Source organism: Columba livia, chromosome 4, assembly GCF_036013475.1.
Source record: "Columba livia isolate bColLiv1 breed racing homer chromosome 4, bColLiv1.pat.W.v2, whole genome shotgun sequence".
Lineage (NCBI taxonomy): Eukaryota > Metazoa > Chordata > Aves > Columbiformes > Columbidae > Columba > Columba livia.
Window position 1 is genome coordinate 15,555,258 of NC_088605.1, and position 17,356 is coordinate 15,572,613.

The 17,356-nt window shown below is 40.6% G+C and overlaps 1 protein-coding gene across 2 annotated transcripts in view; it reads right to left on the reverse strand.

Annotated features, from left to right (window-relative positions):
* BOD1L1 (biorientation of chromosomes in cell division 1 like 1) overlaps positions 1-9,208 on the reverse strand; it is a 37,503-nt gene extending 28,295 nt beyond the window's left edge. The window contains exons 1-9 of one of the 2 annotated variants that reach the window (XR_010472128.1): positions 8,867-9,208; positions 8,317-8,441; positions 6,810-7,000; positions 4,931-5,563; positions 4,312-4,461; positions 2,590-2,759; positions 1,330-1,453; positions 834-978; positions 86-161 (exon numbers count right to left, since the gene is read on the reverse strand). Coding sequence is in view for 1 of the 2 variants with exons in the window: in XM_065060562.1 (XP_064916634.1) it covers positions 86-161; positions 834-978; positions 1,330-1,453; positions 2,590-2,759; positions 4,312-4,461; positions 4,931-5,563; positions 6,810-7,000; positions 8,317-8,441; positions 8,867-9,073 (1,821 nt within the window). In the remaining variant the exon portion in view is untranslated. The remainder of the gene's footprint in view (positions 1-85; positions 162-833; positions 979-1,329; positions 1,454-2,589; positions 2,760-4,311; positions 4,462-4,930; positions 5,564-6,809; positions 7,001-8,316; positions 8,442-8,866) is intronic. The other variant, XM_065060562.1, reaches the window with a different exon arrangement.
* Between the last annotated feature and the right edge of the window lie 8,148 nt (positions 9,209-17,356).

The following is a 17,356-nucleotide window of genomic DNA, read 5'->3' on the forward strand; positions in this document are numbered from 1 at the left end:
TATGCAGTTAAGTATGGACATATGAACATATAGTGTCACAATTTGAAAGGAAGATCACAAGGTTTATAATTGAAGAGACACATACCTCATTTGTCTTTTGCATTTCTTTAGTATCGTCTTCAGATGGCTCATACTTCTTTTTGCAGCCATCTTCAGCATGCCTAAAACAGAAAAATGAGTATCACCCTAACATTGGTTTGTAAACTTTTTGCTTTTAAGGCTGAAGGAGAGAGCTACACACACTAAAAATACTGAAATAGAACACTGTCACGTAACTTTTGACTAGCCAATTTGCCCAAGCTTTTTTCTCTTGGCAAATTACATGTGCCAACTTCACAGATACTCTTTGGACATCAATGCTTTAAAGCAGAGAATACTTGTGTGACAATATCAGTACTATAGTTGTTCCTGTTAAATGGGTAAGAGATCTCCTTGCCCTAGAAAAAAAAATCCACTGTGCCCTTATTGTAGAGAACCTTAAAAACACTGGTTTTCTCTTTCAGAAACCCATATATAGACAGATATATACACGTGTATGTATCTATGTAAAACATCACTTTCAAGACCAAGGCAACTAACTGATGTATTAGATGCACAAACATCTAAAAGCTGTCCATTTTCGTGCTACTGCAGTCTGAGCTGCAGCATACTTAAGCAGCTATAATTTCATTTTCTGCCTGAACTTCATGCTTACTAGTAACAAAATTATGTGAATATTTTAAGAGGAAGTTGTTAAAATGGGTAAGGCTAGCTGCAAAGTTGAAGAGAACCTTTTCAGTCTGCAAAAATGAATATGCAAAACCATAACTCCTTTTAAGAAAACACATGAATACCTTGAATCTCTTTTTCTTTTTCTGCTCAAGGCTACTTTTTTTTCTAAAAATTTCTGTTCTTTAAGCACATCCTTAATGCTGGTACCAGTAGCTTTTGACTCATGACTTCTTGATGACGGTTCTTCTAAGGTCAAGCCACTTTTTCCTAAAATAATACACAGATGGTGAAATACATAAGCATGCCATTATATTACTGTTTCAGCTATAAATGTGACTGAAAGCAGTAGAGAGTACTCATCTGTAGCAGAGAATACTAGTGTATACAGGTATTAATTGTGTTTAAGCAATGTAATGATATATGGAAGGATATACGAAAAAAGACATGTAATTTTGCATTAATAATTTGAATTATAAATTTTTCTGTTACATCACTGTTGAAATGTTGGGTTTTGAAGGGAAATGACCAGAGACCTATCACCAATATGTTACCCTGAATGTTTTTTTCCACAGGAAGAGAATACAAGAGGGGTGGGGGATAATGCTATACTTCTCATACCTTTAGCATTTTGATTTCCAGTTTTTTGGGATTTTGTTTTTTCTGCAGCCTTCTGTTTACGTTTTTCTTCAAGTCTCTCTCTGTTAATTTGTCTTCTTAGAAGTCTCTCTTCCTTTTCTTTGGCCTGAAGATATAAAACCAAGGGAAACAATTAATTTATCATTAGGTCAAAGAGTATTCTTTGAATACAAATGTATGTCTAAAACCCACTGAAAACAGAACATTGTAGCTTGGGCAAAACTAAAAAATAAATAGTCCTTAGAAATCATGATGTGAAAGTTAATGGAATCCTCTAATACTTCTGTGAAGTGAAACAGCTAAGTTTCAAAGAGTTTCATTGCCACTTAATACTGCAGACTGAGGCTATGAAACCTTCTCAAAGATGATTTAATTATTTTAAAAATACACATAATATATACATAGAATATATATACTAGATATATAGATATATATATATACAAATACATATAAATTAAAAAAATTATTTAGCCAAAGGAAAAAAAATGTAAAAACTGCTGTTCTCTCTTCTGTATTCTGGTCTTTCTTCCACAGAACATAGGAAACATGCTTAAACTTCTCTCTCCATTCTTAATAGTTGAAGACATGCTACAAACTACTGATTTCATGGACAGGAAGAACTACATTTGTAAAGAGATGACGTAATGAATTAGCCTGCAGCAGCCAACACGAGCCCAAATTACACAAAACCACATTGAAGGCAGGTTGCAGGTAGATACTTTTTCCACTCATATTGTCTTTATATACACTAAATCTGCTGAAGACCAAGCTTTTCATATGTGTGTCAGTTTTTACTGTCCATATCAAATCACTCAGTTAAGAAAGGATCCACCTATTGTTGTTATTCTGCAAAGACACTGTGTGTAATTAGTAACTCCTCTGTCAACACCAAAAGACTATTCATTTTAGAGAAGGGGAAAAAGGGTGGAAAAGTGTGTCATTGCTTTCACCACCTGATTCTTTCAAACTATTTTATATTTATATATATATATATATGTGTGTGTGTGTGTGTGTGCATGTGTGTATATATATATAAAAATAACTATTCCCTGGAGAGCGGATCATGTAGTATTGGTGGGAGTCTGAAGAAGAGGCAGTTGTAACACACTGGGAAAAAAACCCAACAAAGTGAGAAGAAACAGAAGACTCCCCCCCACAAACCATCACCAAATAAGAAGTGGAATTTCTGTGCTGAAAAGTTCAAGGAGCTAGAATGCAAGCAGTAACAAAATGCACACTTACAATGGACTGACGGCGTTGTTCTACCGTTCGTTCATCATCGGAATCACTGAAGTATTTGGAGTACAAGAAAGGCTTGCGAACATAAGTGTGACGAACAGGCTTGGCTTTCCCATCATTCAGCTCATTAGCATGAGGCTTTGTCTTATGTTGACTGTTTTTCTCCTCTTCATCTGATGAACGGTTAGTGAAGTGCAGAGATATATTAATATATTAGGGCAGTGTTTTCACCGTGACCTTTAAGGAGGCAAAGCTACTCAAAATATATTAACAATTATTTATTCTAAAAAAAACCCAGTTAAAAATATTGAACTCTTTCACATAAATAAAAACCAAACACAAACCTACATTAGATTATGAAAACCTGAAAGGTAGATTCATGTATTTGTGCACACCATTCAGCCAAAAAATTGCACGATACAAACCCCAGAAAAAAATGGGGTACAACAATTGCGCTTACCCTCTTGCCTGTAATCACATTACAGAATCACACAGAATCACAGAATGTTAGGGATTGGAAGGGACCTCGAAAGGTCATCTAGTCCAATCCCCCTGCTGGAGCAGGAACACCTAGGTGAGGCTACACAGGAAGGCATCCAGGCAGGTCTTGAATGCCTCCAGAGTGGGAGACTCCACAACCTTCTTGGGAAGCCTGTTCCAGTGTTCTGTCACCCTCACTGAGAAAAAGTGCCTTTTTACATATAGTACTTAGTAGTTAACACGACATAGTAAATAAGAATATGATTTCTGCTATGTATTAAATTAAGCTTCTTCCCTACCCCCAAAAAATTTGTATAATATTTGAGAACATATAAACTAGATAGGCTTACTGAAATACATACACAAAACACACTGTTGTTTCTACTCATGTATTATTCAAGTAGAAATAAATAAAGTTATTTCAGTTTTATCCGGATAACTAGAAATAGAGCAAAAACATTTGTGTCCCGTACTGTACAAATTATTTGTATCCCTGAAATATACTTAGGACTTGCTTTCACTTCACAAATACTTAGTCAGAACTGAACACAATATGTCATGTTTAAAGATAAGACCAAATCCAGAGAATATGCAAGTAATTCTGTACTTCTAAATAATATTCTTAGAGCAGAAAAGATAAGCTCACAGCATACAAGAGACAACTCATTCAGGTATTAAGGCACTCTATACCATGAAGTGGAAAGTCTTATTAACTGCAAAAGCCACATATCTGCAGAAATCAGAGTCTGAGGCCTGCTCTAGATAAGGAAAACACAGAAAGGTAACTCAGGCAGTGAAAAGATTTGGTGTTGCCAAACTCTTCAAGCTAAATCCATTCCTGTTCCTTGTGCTATGGTCAGGCAGAATCTGGAGATCCCTGCAGTCCTAAATCTCTAAATCAACCTGATTTGCAAAGTCAGCTTTGACCACTACCCTGCAGTCGCAAACAAAACACTCCAATATTATAACAAAGGAAAGTGACATATCAATCACCATTAAGTGTTTTTGTTGCCTATGAAATGAGATTTAGAGTGCTTAGAATACATAAAGCTATTAAAAAAATATTAAAAGTATGTCCACTACTCATATTTTGTAATTTTATAAAATACTATCCATTCCACATTCAAATTCTTTCTCTAAATAAATACAAAAAAGCATACTGCAAAAACTCAAATTTATTATATGACGTATTCAACAAACGCATTGCGTATTCTTCCTTTCTACTTAACAATCTAATTACTTTACCATCTGATGTGATCTCCCCCTCTTCAGTACTGTCAGAAATTACAGTCTCCTCTTCAGTCTCCTCTTCAAAGGATGAAAGGTCACTGGTATGGACAGAGCTGACAGTGATGTCACTGAGTACATCCATATCTGAATCCACTGATGTATTTTCTTACAAAGGAAAAAACAGAAAGAAATGGCTGTAATGGAGCACACTGTATTTGACAAACTTTTCCTACCAAAACAGTGATTTTGCCACTGAAAACAGATTTATCTTAAGAACAAGAAATAAGAAAAAAAAATTTGCAACACCTTAGTGAAATGTGCTTAGACTAATTCCGGTTTACTCAAAACAAAAATCACCCCGCGGTACAACCAGAAACTTTAAATGCAGACTATAATCTTTGAGAGAACTTGTCAGAGTAAGGCAGATGACCAATCACACACTTCATCCAATTCCTAATGTGGGTACCTCAGTTAAGGGAGATGAACCGAGACTTAGCTGTGGCTAACTACACAATTTGGCTAGAACTAGCAGAGAACCTACATTCCAAATATACTTCTGATTCACCTCATCAATATGCTTAAAAAAACCCAAACCATATACATCTTTTAAGGAAGAGCATTGCCCACAGCATACCTTCTCTAGTTTCTTTAGTGCTTTCTGTTGGTTTATGTTTATTGCTATTTTTTTCTGAAACTAACTGTTTCACTGGTTCTGACTCTCTTGCTTGCTTTTCTTCTTTTGACTTGGTAGTATCATCACTTTTCTTCGAATGCTCAGACTTTTTGTCAAGTTTTTCCTTCTTTTCTTTCCTTCTTTCACCTTTTTCACTACTGTCTGGTTTCTTGTCATATTTATCCGATAATTTACTCCTTTGATCTTCACCTTCTTGTTGAATTTCTTTACTTGTATCTTTACTTATAAAAGTCAAATTATTAGTATCCTTTGCTGAAGTTTTTATTTCTTCACTTTGGCAGGGAAGTTCATTTAAATCTTCACACTTTGCAAATGTTTCAGACCCTTCTCCAGAAAGATCACAAACTGCTTTCTCCCTATCTGGCAAGTCCTCCACATTTCTCTCTCTGTCAGTGCTACCATCCACACTTTGCTGAGATGAGAGTCTTTTTGCAACTTTGTCATTGTTCTTGGGATTTGAGTTCTCCGTTGAAGCCCTGGCAGCACTTGCTTCTTGGTTAAGAGAAGTTATTGTTTCCAAAATTGACATTGCATCGCTAGCTACGTTGCCACTAGGAGCTGTAGCAGAGATACCTTGAACAGTAAGAAAGAAAATTGTTTTAGTTCATCTTAGTTTCTGTAATTCCATTCAGACAGAATTTTAATCAACTGAAAGGAAAAACAATAAATTACTCTATCTAAAATAAGTAAAATTAACTAAAAGGATTGACTAATTTTGCATTTAGAGATTTTGGTTTAAAAAAGAGAAAAAAACCCCAAGAAGATGCATTCCTGCAGTGATTATGATCTGGTTACTGGAGATTCATTTTGCTCTGTGACATATCGCTGTTCCTGAGATCAGCTAAAGGAAACAGGGGTTGTCTATGGAAGGATGTTCTAAGCACAATCCTTGTTCAGTTTCACCATCATCCCATTTGGGATGATGACCCTGCAGAAGCACAATATACAATACTGTAGGTGAAAGTCTGTATCTCATACCTCTGATACCTCCGCGAGTGACATGGAAAACGGACTCAGCATATTTACTATACAACAACAAGACTATAAGAAATAACTTATCACTTTCCCATCTTCTTAGAAGCACCTCTGAAGATGGATGAGAAAGGGTTAACTCGACTAGCACTAAGAACTGCAACTAGGTAGTTAACTCATGTACTTTAAAGGAAGTGGGCCTCACAGGAAAAGGGGTAGGATTTAAATAAAGGCTCTGGTTACAAATAGATGGATGGCTGTGGAGTCTCTTAGGAAGGGAAAGAATGGACAATTACCTGCAGGAGTGTTTACAAGTTGATACCTGACAACATGAATGAAAATCATAAAGAAAAAGTGCTGTGTTTATAAACAAACTAAAGATTGGCTGATTTACAGAAAAACTTAAGCTCCTGAGAGGACCTTAGCCATTCAAATTTCACAGCACACAGCAACTGCATTAATACAGCTGCCCCATAGATTTTTTTTTTTTTGGTCTGATCTACCAATGCATGAAAAAATTAGATCATTCTTCTGTTAAAGATATGTCTTATCTGATCCTGTAAAACTTACATGGCCAAACCCTGAGACTAACTTTTTTCCCCTACAGTAAACTGATCACTCGTAATCTCAAGCAGAAGTGACAGAGTGACATGGTGGTACCTGGCAACATCTCTCTTGCCTTCTACCTTTATACAGACAGCAAGAGACAAGTATTACGGTAGACTGCTGGGAGCTCAGCTTGTTAGTACTGATGCTAACAATTCTGTGCTAGCATCAAATCTAGTCAATGTTTCCTCTCTCTTGACAAAGTTTTGTTAATAGACTGCTCAGAGAAATGGCAGAATACCTTGTACTGTAACAGAACCATCTGTTTTTTCCTCGCTTGGAGTTGTACTGGGGCCTGCCTCCTCTTTATGATTCAATGTGGCTAAAAATTCATGGACAGCTTTTTCCACCTGAGGTCTGAATGTATGGTTGATCTTTGGGTCCACAACCTGAGAAATAATCCTGTCAATTCCAGATTCCAACATTCCAGACCTGGAACAAAGTTACATGAATACTTAATAAGAAAAATGACTTTTCAAGAACATCTTAACAAAATATGCTCATTTAGATGCGACGTAAACACTCTTAAAAACTTCTAATGAAACATTAACATTTTCTGAGCATCACTTCAAGTACATATTTAGCCAGCTGCTCTCTCTAAGCCTTGTAACTAGGAAAAAAATAATACAGAAACAAAGCAATCCAACTGCATGGAATCAATGCATCAAACAGCCCGTTGTTATGTCATTAGTGGTCATGCCTAGAAGTATTATTTAACCATAAAAGGGACATTTGTAGAAAAAAAATAAGAACAAATATTATGTTATTATTTCCCACAACATAAAACAGATCAATTATAGAACGCATGAGGGACAAACAAATACTACACCAGTCGTCATCATCACCCTAAGTTACGTTCTTCCCAATACAGTGTAACATCTCAGAGTTCTGCAGCTTTACAGAACACATCTAATCTTCAGTAAAATCAAGTTAATGGCAATAGAGAGCTTTGTAAATGTAGGTTCTCTCTAGACCCCTGTAACTTTTTGTGGAACATACACTGTCTCTTGTCATCATCCCTTCTCTAAAAAGAACCAAAAGCCTCCAAACAACAACCACTCTCCTCCAAACAAACAAAACAGCTCCTCAGTACCATATATCAATGGCATCATTATACCCTAACTGAATAAGTTAATTCCTAAATCTCTTGTTTGACCCAATTTAGTGACAAAACTCATGCTACTTTGAATAGATTTCCTAACATTTCTTTTGACTCTAAGTTTTGAGAAGAAAAACTTGAGAAAACCCTCATGATACAATGTAACATTAGATAAGTGATTGACATCATTTTCACATAACAGCAGCTCTGGAAAGTCTCTTCTCTGTCTAGCTAGATTCACATCCAGTGTCCTGACTAGTAAATTTAGCTTTGTACTCTGCAGATCTTAGTTTGTCAAGTAATTTTTTCTTTGCTCAAAACTTGATGACAATCGCAGTTGTACAAATATCTCCCTTAAAAGAAACAGGAAAGACACACTTTAGCTAGGGTGTTACTTCTAAAGTTAGAAACAAGCTTTCCAGCCCTGCATCAACTTGGATCTGACAAAATAATATTTGCAGTGTAATTCTGACTAACACGGATGGTGAGTCGCTATCTGAAATAATACCATGCTTTAAATACTAAAGAAAAAGCTTCTTCAGAAATTCCTTCCAAGAAAGCAGACACTTTACAATTGACCTAAAGCTTCTGTCACCTCCTATGGTATATGAGCACGTTCAAACAGAGAAAGCCCAGGGCTGTCACTTACTTGAGAACCTGCTGCCTAATGTTATTTCTCAGCTGGTTCTTGTTGAGATGAGGACTCCAGGTATGAGTTGCCAAATGATTGGAAACGAAGTTGTCAACGCGCTGTCTCAAATTCTGGTAGGCAGGCTACAAAGCAACAACAGAGAGGTTGGACAGGAGGGTTTTGGGAAGCAGTTATCCTTCCGGAGGCCGGGATGAAGAGCTGGAAGCCCCATGGGAGCCCCCAACCCCCCAAAAGTGCAGCCGCTCCCTTGCAGCGGCCACAGCATGTTAAACAGGCCCTTGTCGCTACAAACCCGGGTGCGCCAGCACCGCCGGCCCGCGCTCCCTGTGCCAACAGGGGCTCCGCTCTGCCCCGGGACACGGAGCACAGCCCCGGGCCCGGCCGGAGCTCCTCGCCCATCTCCCGCGCCCCGCCGCCACCCCCGGGCCGGGCCCCGCCGCTCCCGGACAGGCCCAGCCGCCCCCGACGTGCCGGAGCCCGGGGACAGCCACCGGCGGGACGCCGGGACCCACCCGAGGCGCCGGCAGCCGGGCCCGCCCGCCCGCACCTTGGTGTCCACGTCGGCCAGGCAGTCGCGGCGGAACTGGTCGAAGAGCCCCTGGCTCTTGAGGTGGTTGACGATCATGGAGACCAGCTCGGGCTCGGACGCGCCGCCCCCCACGGCGGCCCCGGCCCCCGGCAGCGGCGGCGGCTGCTGAGGGGGCGGTGGCGGGGGCGGCGGCGGTGGGGGCTGCGGCTGGGAGTTGCTGGCCATGGGGGCGGCGGGGCGGCGCGGCCTGCGCAGAGCGCGGCTGCCGGCTCTCCCGGCCGGACCCCGGGACGGGGCTGGTTACCGAGCAGCGGCCGCGGCAGCGCTGACCCCGGAAGCGAAAGGGAACGGAGGGAGGAAGCGCCGGGCGATGGGAAGGGAAGCAGCGACGCCGCCGCCGAGAGCGGCGCCATCGGCGCGAGGCGAGCACTGCCGGAACCGCGCGCAGCCGCCGCGGGCCCTTTAAGGAGACGGAGGGGGCGGAGCCGCTGGCGGCCCGCTCCAGTGGGGCCCCGGTCCGGCGGCCGGGCGGGGGAAAGGGGCGGCCGCGGCGGCCCTAAGCCCCCGCCCGCCTTGCCGGCAGCCCCCCGGACCGCGCGGCCGCGCCTGGGCGCTGCGGGCACCGCGGAGCCGCCCGCCGCCCCGGCCGCCCGCCGCCCTGCGCCGCGCAGCTGCCGTGCTCCCCGGCGGTGTCCCCACAGCTCCGCCCCGCGCCCCGCCCCTTCCTGCGCTGGCCGCCATCATGGTGGGGGCAGCGTCGCGCGCTTCCTCCCCCAGGCGCGGGGCGGGGCAGGGGGCGGGGCTTGTCGGACGCTGCGTGCGGCAGGGCGGGGCTCGGGGGACGGCACCCGTTAACGGCCACTGACGGACACTTCACCCGCCCGCCCGGCAGTGCCGCCGCGGCTGCTCTTTGCGTGGGATCCCAGCCGCCGCGGGGGCGTGAGAGGCCTGGGTGGTGGCATTTAAAACACTTCAGGGAGTTTCTTTTAGATTTCAATGCGTTCCCACGTGCTCTTCTAATACAAATGTTTTCAGGCCGCGTCTTGTGTGCCTCAAGATTTGTTAACACCTTCTTGCTGTTGTCTTAGTGTTCAGTGACAACTGTTTAATATGCTGTACTGGAGTCTTGTCTCTGGCTGCGGCTGCTCTTGTCAGTCCTCTGCGTATCTTCTGTTTCCGCAAGTTGGATTCAGTGCAGACTGCGAGCTGGCGGTGCCCGGGCTGACCTGTTGTGACTAAAGCAGGACCCCAGGGGCAGGAAACAAAATCTGGAAATAGAGAAGTTAATATGTGAGGCAATAACTGAGGAGCAGCCCTGCCTTACTGGGTGTAGTTTGGCTCTCCAGTCTCCTCTTGCCTTGCTCCTGTCCATCCCAGGATGGGGAAGAGTGATAGGAAGTATAAAAATGTACCTATAATAGAACGCATGACTAGCTTACAGTAAGATAATAGGGACTTGGCAGTAATAGTGTTTCAGTTACACAAATTTGTCGGCATAATGAGTGGAGATCTTGTCCAGCTACAAATGTTAGGAATCGGCCTCTGCAGTAGTAATTAAAAATCAGTTTGATCGTAATGGTAGGAGTGTCAAGATTGTTATTGCAGACTTAAAAGTAGATCAGAAGTGTAAAGCTGGCATCCAGTTTTCCTACTGTAAACTAAGTACTCCTAGACTAGAAATCCATGGAAGGAAACAAGTCTGTCAAGTATTTAAATGTATTATGAGATTTTTAACTCTGGGTACCAGAGTAGTTTTAAAAATCAGTCATACTTTTGTGTAGTTTCTTATTTTCTGCACAGATGTCTGTAAGGATTAAAGCACAAAAGCTTAAGAGAGGTGGGCAATCTGCAGCTCTGAGTCTGGTACAGCCCCTGCTGGTATATCCAAATGTGTGATCTGGTAACTTCGTGACATCTCTTCTCCATAAAGAAAAGTTTCTTCACTGCCAACTAAAGATCATGTAGCAGTAAATGAGAAAGGGCAGAAGTGAAGAGTGTCATTTTGATAAATGCGTCTACTATATAAATAATGTGTGACTTACTGTGATAGTGTCCTGGTTTTGTTAAAAGCAAGACCAGTCCTCTTTTAGTGAATTTTCCTTTCAGCTAAGTTTTTCTAAGTAACTGTACTTTTCTGAATTTAGCTACATGTTTTTTGAGACACTGTTCACTCTGGACTGATAAGATGACTGATGGAATGCAGGAGAGGTTCATGTTTAGATTTATTGCTATAACAACTAAGAATTACAGTAGAATCCGATAATCGAGAGGGGTGTATCTGTAAAGAGGGGCAGACAGAACAGGTGACTAAAACTGACCAACTGAGTATTCCATCCCATCCATGTCATACACCCTATAAAAGAGGGAGATCATGAGGGTCTCATTGTCTTTGACCATGGCTGGTATCTGAAGAGGACCTACCAGCCATGCCTGTGACACTAGGCCTGGATCCAGTCCCTGCATCCCTGAATCCACTTCCGGTTTGCTGTGAAGTCTCACCCAGGACTTCCAGGTGCCTGCCCTGCAGCTGCTGGAATGACGCCAACTCCATATCGAGCAAAGCTGCTCTCCCGGGATATTCAAGATTGGTTTTGTATATTTTGTATTATTTTCTCTGTTTATTAGTAGCATTAGTAAAGCCTTTTAAAAACTTTTTTTTCCAACTTGCAAGACTCTTATCCTTCTTATCGCCTTCTCCGGGTGCGGGGGACAGGATTAACAGAAGGCATCTGCCATGGTTTATTGTTGCCTTGCAAATAAACTTTGACAGATAGTGAACAAAAATTTCAGACTTGAGTGGAAAGTTAACAATTTGAGAACTCTGTGTTAGGAAAAGTGACTGCAACTGCCTGTGCTTTCCTTTTTTTCTTTTCTTTTTTTTTTTTTGTTTGTTTGTTTGTTTGTTTTGTTTTGTTTTTTTGGTTTTGTTCCCCAACTACCAATCAAGGATGGTGCAGAAAATGAGAGAAAAAAAAATCTTATTTCAACAGCATGAGCAGGATACCTGCCCCACATAAGGGTGTAACATTCACACACAAGATGTCATGGACAACCTGGAGTATCTGTGGTCTTTGTCTCAGACTATGTCAATGAATGTGCTGTGAAGGATACATACTAGGGAACGGGAATCCATTAGTGAGATGGGGAATTTAACGGCTATTAGGGATCAGTTATGCCCAGTGTTCTGAAACTGTTGCAACAAGCAGTCCATACTCTATTTGCTTCAACAGTTGAATGTAGAAGATTGTTCTGTGCTCTGAATTCTGTATCATCCTGTGTTTCATGCAACTTACTGAATGTTGCAGGCTTGTTGAATACCTTATTTATCAAATAAAACATCTTTATGCTGAATGCTGGCTGAAAATGGCTCTTTTGTTGCCTGGGTCTGACTACATTGTCCTATGGGAAGATGCTGTAAAGGAAACTGGAAGCTGCTTGAAAATAACCAAAACATGAATTTGAATTAAACTGAAATCAGTCCTTTTAAGGTTGTTTTAAGGTTGCTTTGCAGTTTTATATTAGCTGAGATATGGTTACATGAAGTCTTGTATGCTAATAAAAATGCACATTATTTATTGGTTGCGCTGTGGTATAGCTATACAAAGAATTATGAATGTATAACTAAATGTTAAGTCATTCTGCTGTTTTCAGTGAGCTCACAAATGAACGTACATATTTAAGTGTAATTGTTTCAATTGTTCCAGAACTATTCAGTACTCATAGTTGTTCATTTTGTACTCTGTATTTATCTTTGTAGTTTAGTTATTACTGTCATTTGATGTAATCACTTAGTGATGCCTGATATTCAGTGCTAGTAAAATATTTTTGTTTGTGAGATAACAGATTGAAAAAGACTTGTCAGATAATTAACAAACAGTTTGGAGTGAATACAAAGATTTTTTTTTTCTTCTGTATTTTGTTGTTCTGAGTTATCTCGTTTACTTTCATAGTCCCAGTTAAATTTCCTAGACTCTAGTTCTGTTATCAGGTGAAATTTGCACATGCTTGGTATCTTCCCTTATGCTTGGAACAATTATTTTTCCAGAAAGACCTAAGAGTATCTTTCCTTAACTTCTGCTTTTTCCATATTCACCTCATGTGAATAGTTGAATTACATGTAGTATCTGTTTGACTCATGTGTTGCACTACAAACTTTCTGTACTTTGAGTTATACTTTTTCTAAAGTAATTTGGAATATTTCCAGTGTTAACATCTGTGACCCCTAATCAGTGTATGAGAATTGTCATTTTATACTCTGGGTTCTGACTGTGGTCAATTTTAATTTATCTGGAACTTGTAGTGAAATATTTTTGTTTTAAATAAATTACAGTTTTGTTATTTGTTCATATTTTTTTTTATATATCCTGCAACCTGCTATGAATATTTACAAACTGATAATGACTGCAGTTGCTTTTTCATTCTCTTTTAGGGAAACAGTCTCATTTTAAAATATTCTTGACATATATTTAATATTAAAAGTCCCAGAAGGTTTCTCAATATTTTCTTACTTAATAGTGTAGATAACAGATATTTCTTAGTTCCAGCTGCCATTCTTAAAGTTCAAGCAACATTTAAATTACTGAAGAAATACTGAGACATGAGACAAACAAAAAGGAGGTGCGTATGATACTGTGGGAACAAATGGCTGTGAGAGGAGCCTGGACAAAGACACACAAGTAGGAGAAGTCGCAAAATGGAGGGAGAGTACTTCTGGCTCCGAATATCCCTGCACTGTACGCTGCTGGGGGCTGGGAGAGTATAGGAGTCTCTTTCTAAGTCTAGGTTTGGTTTTGGTCTCCCTGAACCAGACACGGGACTGTAAGGCTGAACAGATCCATATCAGCCATTGTGCTTACAGCAGCAAGTCACACGGCTTGTGAGTTCAGGTTGACGTCTTTTTGTCTCAGGTTATGGTTGAGTAGTTGGGGACATAAATGGAATAATGATGCCACTTTTGAAGCAGAAAATCTGCTCCTAAATAGTAATAAAATAATATGTCGAATTTGGAAATAGTGGTAGTATATAAAAGTCAAAATAAAGCACTTGCAATAGCTCTTTCTCTTTTGGACAGTGTTGCAGAAACCTTATTCTATGAATGCCCACAAGCATCGAATTCAGCATGACAAATATCCCCAACTGATTTCTTGGGCATTAATAAAATTAATCTTTCTTGAAACCAGCTCGTAACATAACTGATAAAAGTAGTAACAGAACTTGGCAGGCAAGCTTTTTCCTCTCAAAACCTTTGGTATCCTGTTAATGAATCTGGATTTATAAAGTATCTGAAATATAGGTGACAGCTGGATTAAAAGGTAAAAAAAAAAAGGTAAAAACCCTTCACTTTGCATAGGGGTGAAGTACCAATCTGAACAAGTTTGGTTTTGATAAGAGATGCCCTTCCTCCATGATGAGCTCTGTTTTGCAAGGTTCTGTGCTCTCTGAAGTGTTGCTGGCACTGTTGAGTTACAAGTCTGCAAAGCTTACTAGGATAATGTTCCTCTTAAATCTCTGTAGTCTTTTATAAACTAGGATACACAGGAAGGGGAGCTCTTTAGAAGCAATTTGAGTTTTCTGGGAAAAGGTTTTCTAGGACTTTGCACCAGGAATGACTGGAATTCCCAGGCAGATTCTTGGATAGTAAAATCTCTAAAGCTGCCCAATGCCAGCCAGAGATCTGGCATGGCTGAATTGCTCACTTCTTCCTCTGTGAATGTGGTAACATGTCTGTGCCTTGCACCATCTGTGTTACCGCTGTTGCTCCATTCTCTGAAGCTTATTTTCTTCTGGTGTGTAGCTCATGTGTTGTTTATTGTGGGACAATAAAACCCAGAACCCGTGGTGATAAATTGATTTGTTGTATAAATGTACATCTCCTGATGCATATTTCATATTTGCTTCTCTCCGTGCAGGAACAGTGTATTTTATGATCGCTTCTAGGTAAAGTCTCAAATTTTCTGGCTTATGTGACTTTTTTCCAAAAATGGCGAAGTTATTATGCCTAGGAGCAACATCAGTAATCGCAATCTAGTCCAACCTGTTTTGAAAGAGCAGAGAAATTGTGCCAGCATTGCTGTGGTTTTATGCTTTGTCGATAACAGCAAAAGCGGCTTCAGCTGAGCTGCAGCATGAGACGCTTTAGTACCCAAACTAAAATGTAGCCAAGACACGGACTGTGACTTCAGCTGTGATGTGATCAGAGTGATGTCCATATTCTGACATGGCAATAGTCTTTTTTTTTTTTTTTTTTTTAGGGTAAATAAAGAACATTTGGATAAACTGCTTGTTGTTTAATAAAGAATGCTTGAACTGCTCTTTCTAGCTTTACAACCATGTATCTTTCCAGGTGTTGGTAGTGTTTTTATTTGTTCAGGCATATATTTACATACAGATATATTTTTCATTTGGCACTGGCAAGAAGCCCCTATGTAAAAGGTGAAGCTTGGTGGCTTATCCATGAAATGACAAATGTATTTTGATTCACTAGGAGGCTGCTTGTCCTGTATGTTTTCCATAGGCAAACCTTTGGCAAATGAAAGACTTGTCAGAGATGAAAACAGTGACAGGACAATGTGTTTTAGAGTGATGAAAGGAAAGCTTTTATTTAAACTAGCTTGTCATGACCTTGTGCTGACACCTCTAGAACTTTTCAGTTACTTCTAAAGAGATTCCTTGAGCAAAACTAGAACTACTGTGCGATCCTGGGTCTCCCACCAGAGCTGAGCGGGGGGATTGTTGTCAGTGACACTTCAGATCAATGGAAACAGCACGTGGTGGCTCCTCAAAGTGGCTAGTCAGATAGACTGAAGGGCTCTTTAAAAATCTAAGGTTTTCGTGTTCAGTAGCTAATACTACTGGTTGTATCTACTGGGAAGATTGTATGGTTAAAGTTTAAAGAAAACGTATAAAGTCGTAAAGTCTTCTTAGTCATATTTCAACAAACTATATTTTGAAATGCATTGACGTGCAGAGAAATGAAATAATCTTTATCTAGCTTTAACATGTAAAAAATGATCTAAAGTTGCACTTTTTAGTGTAACTTTATCTGAAAGGTTAGGGTTATTTTTTCCAATTTCAGAACTTCATTGTGACACCTAGTTTAGTGCAGCTATGCCTCTTTTCCCTTTGTTCTCATTTTATGTCTCTGTCAAGGCCAAAGAATGAGTTCCTGGATCACCAGGTTTTTTAAGAAGACGAGTAGAGCCTGCTTAGCAGATGACATCTGAGTGCAAAAAGAAAAAAGATTGCTGTCACAAATAGCTTAATCCACAGACTTATTTTATTTTTCTTTTTCTGTAACCAGGAAGGAATCTTCAGTGGGAGATGGAGCCTTGACCTGCCCGTGAGAGGAAAGCCCACCCGCGTGGCCGTGGCTGTGACTCCTGTACGGCTCCTGGTGCTGCACTCTTCTGTGGTAATGAAGGGAGAGAAGCAGTAAAGCTTTCTAACCTCTTCACAAGCCATCAGTGACTAATTGATGCAATATGCTTGAGATTGTTATTGGCATCTAAGGGATTGGACATCTACTTCTCACTAATGTGATTGATGATCTCAGCATTTTTTCCCCTTTTTTGAAATGTAGGTTCCTGCCTGCGAGAGAAATACCACTTTATTTCTCCATTCAGATGAAAAATGTTAGAATCAGTGACTGTGCTCCGTTTAATAGACTTTTTACTTTTCTGTTTGTTTTTGACTGGAAAGTACATGGTTTCGCTGTTGGTAAACAGGGAGGCGGAGAAAAACTTAGTGGATGCTTGTTCTCCGGAGAGAGCACAAGAGATTATACACTCTTTCACTTTTACCTGAATGTAATTTTAACGGTAAGGTAAAATGGTACAGCTTAAACATGAAGGTAGAGTGAGTGGATACACGAAAGCACGACACCTTTTATATCAGCATTCTGTGCTGACTGCAGCAAGGTGAAATCAAGGTGGAGGCATTGCTTGAATGGGATGCATGAAGCCTAAAGTAGAGCTGATGGACTGAGTTTTGCTTTAATTTATACCTAGTGTAGTTCCATTGAAGTCAGCAGGGAGATGGATCAAAGCAGAACTTTGCTACTAAATAACAGGGTGCTCAAAATTGCTCATGCCATCATTTTTGCAACCTTGGTTGTAATCCTCAAGTAAAAATTAGGGTTATTGTATCTGGTACAAAAATAGTGTTTTCCATGGACAATTTTGAAAATGTTGTTTAAGGAAATAAAATTTAAAAAGGAAAAAAAATAATTTGGGCTTTTGACTTGTTCATTTGTGTTAGGGTTGCCACACGTTCAGAGGGAAAGGGATGCTGAGTCACCTTCTGACAACATTCTTTTGGGAGAAGTGACGTGGAGGGAGGGAACAAGATGGGTTATTTTGTTCCTGTTGACCTACTTTCTGTGCTTGGTTCCCCATACAGCTGGACAATTAAGAAATCTCTGAAGTCATTAGTGAGGTGGGAGTGTGCAGAGCAAGGGCTGGTGTGACGAGGCGAGGGTGGAACATGCTACCCTGCTGGGTCTGGCTGCGA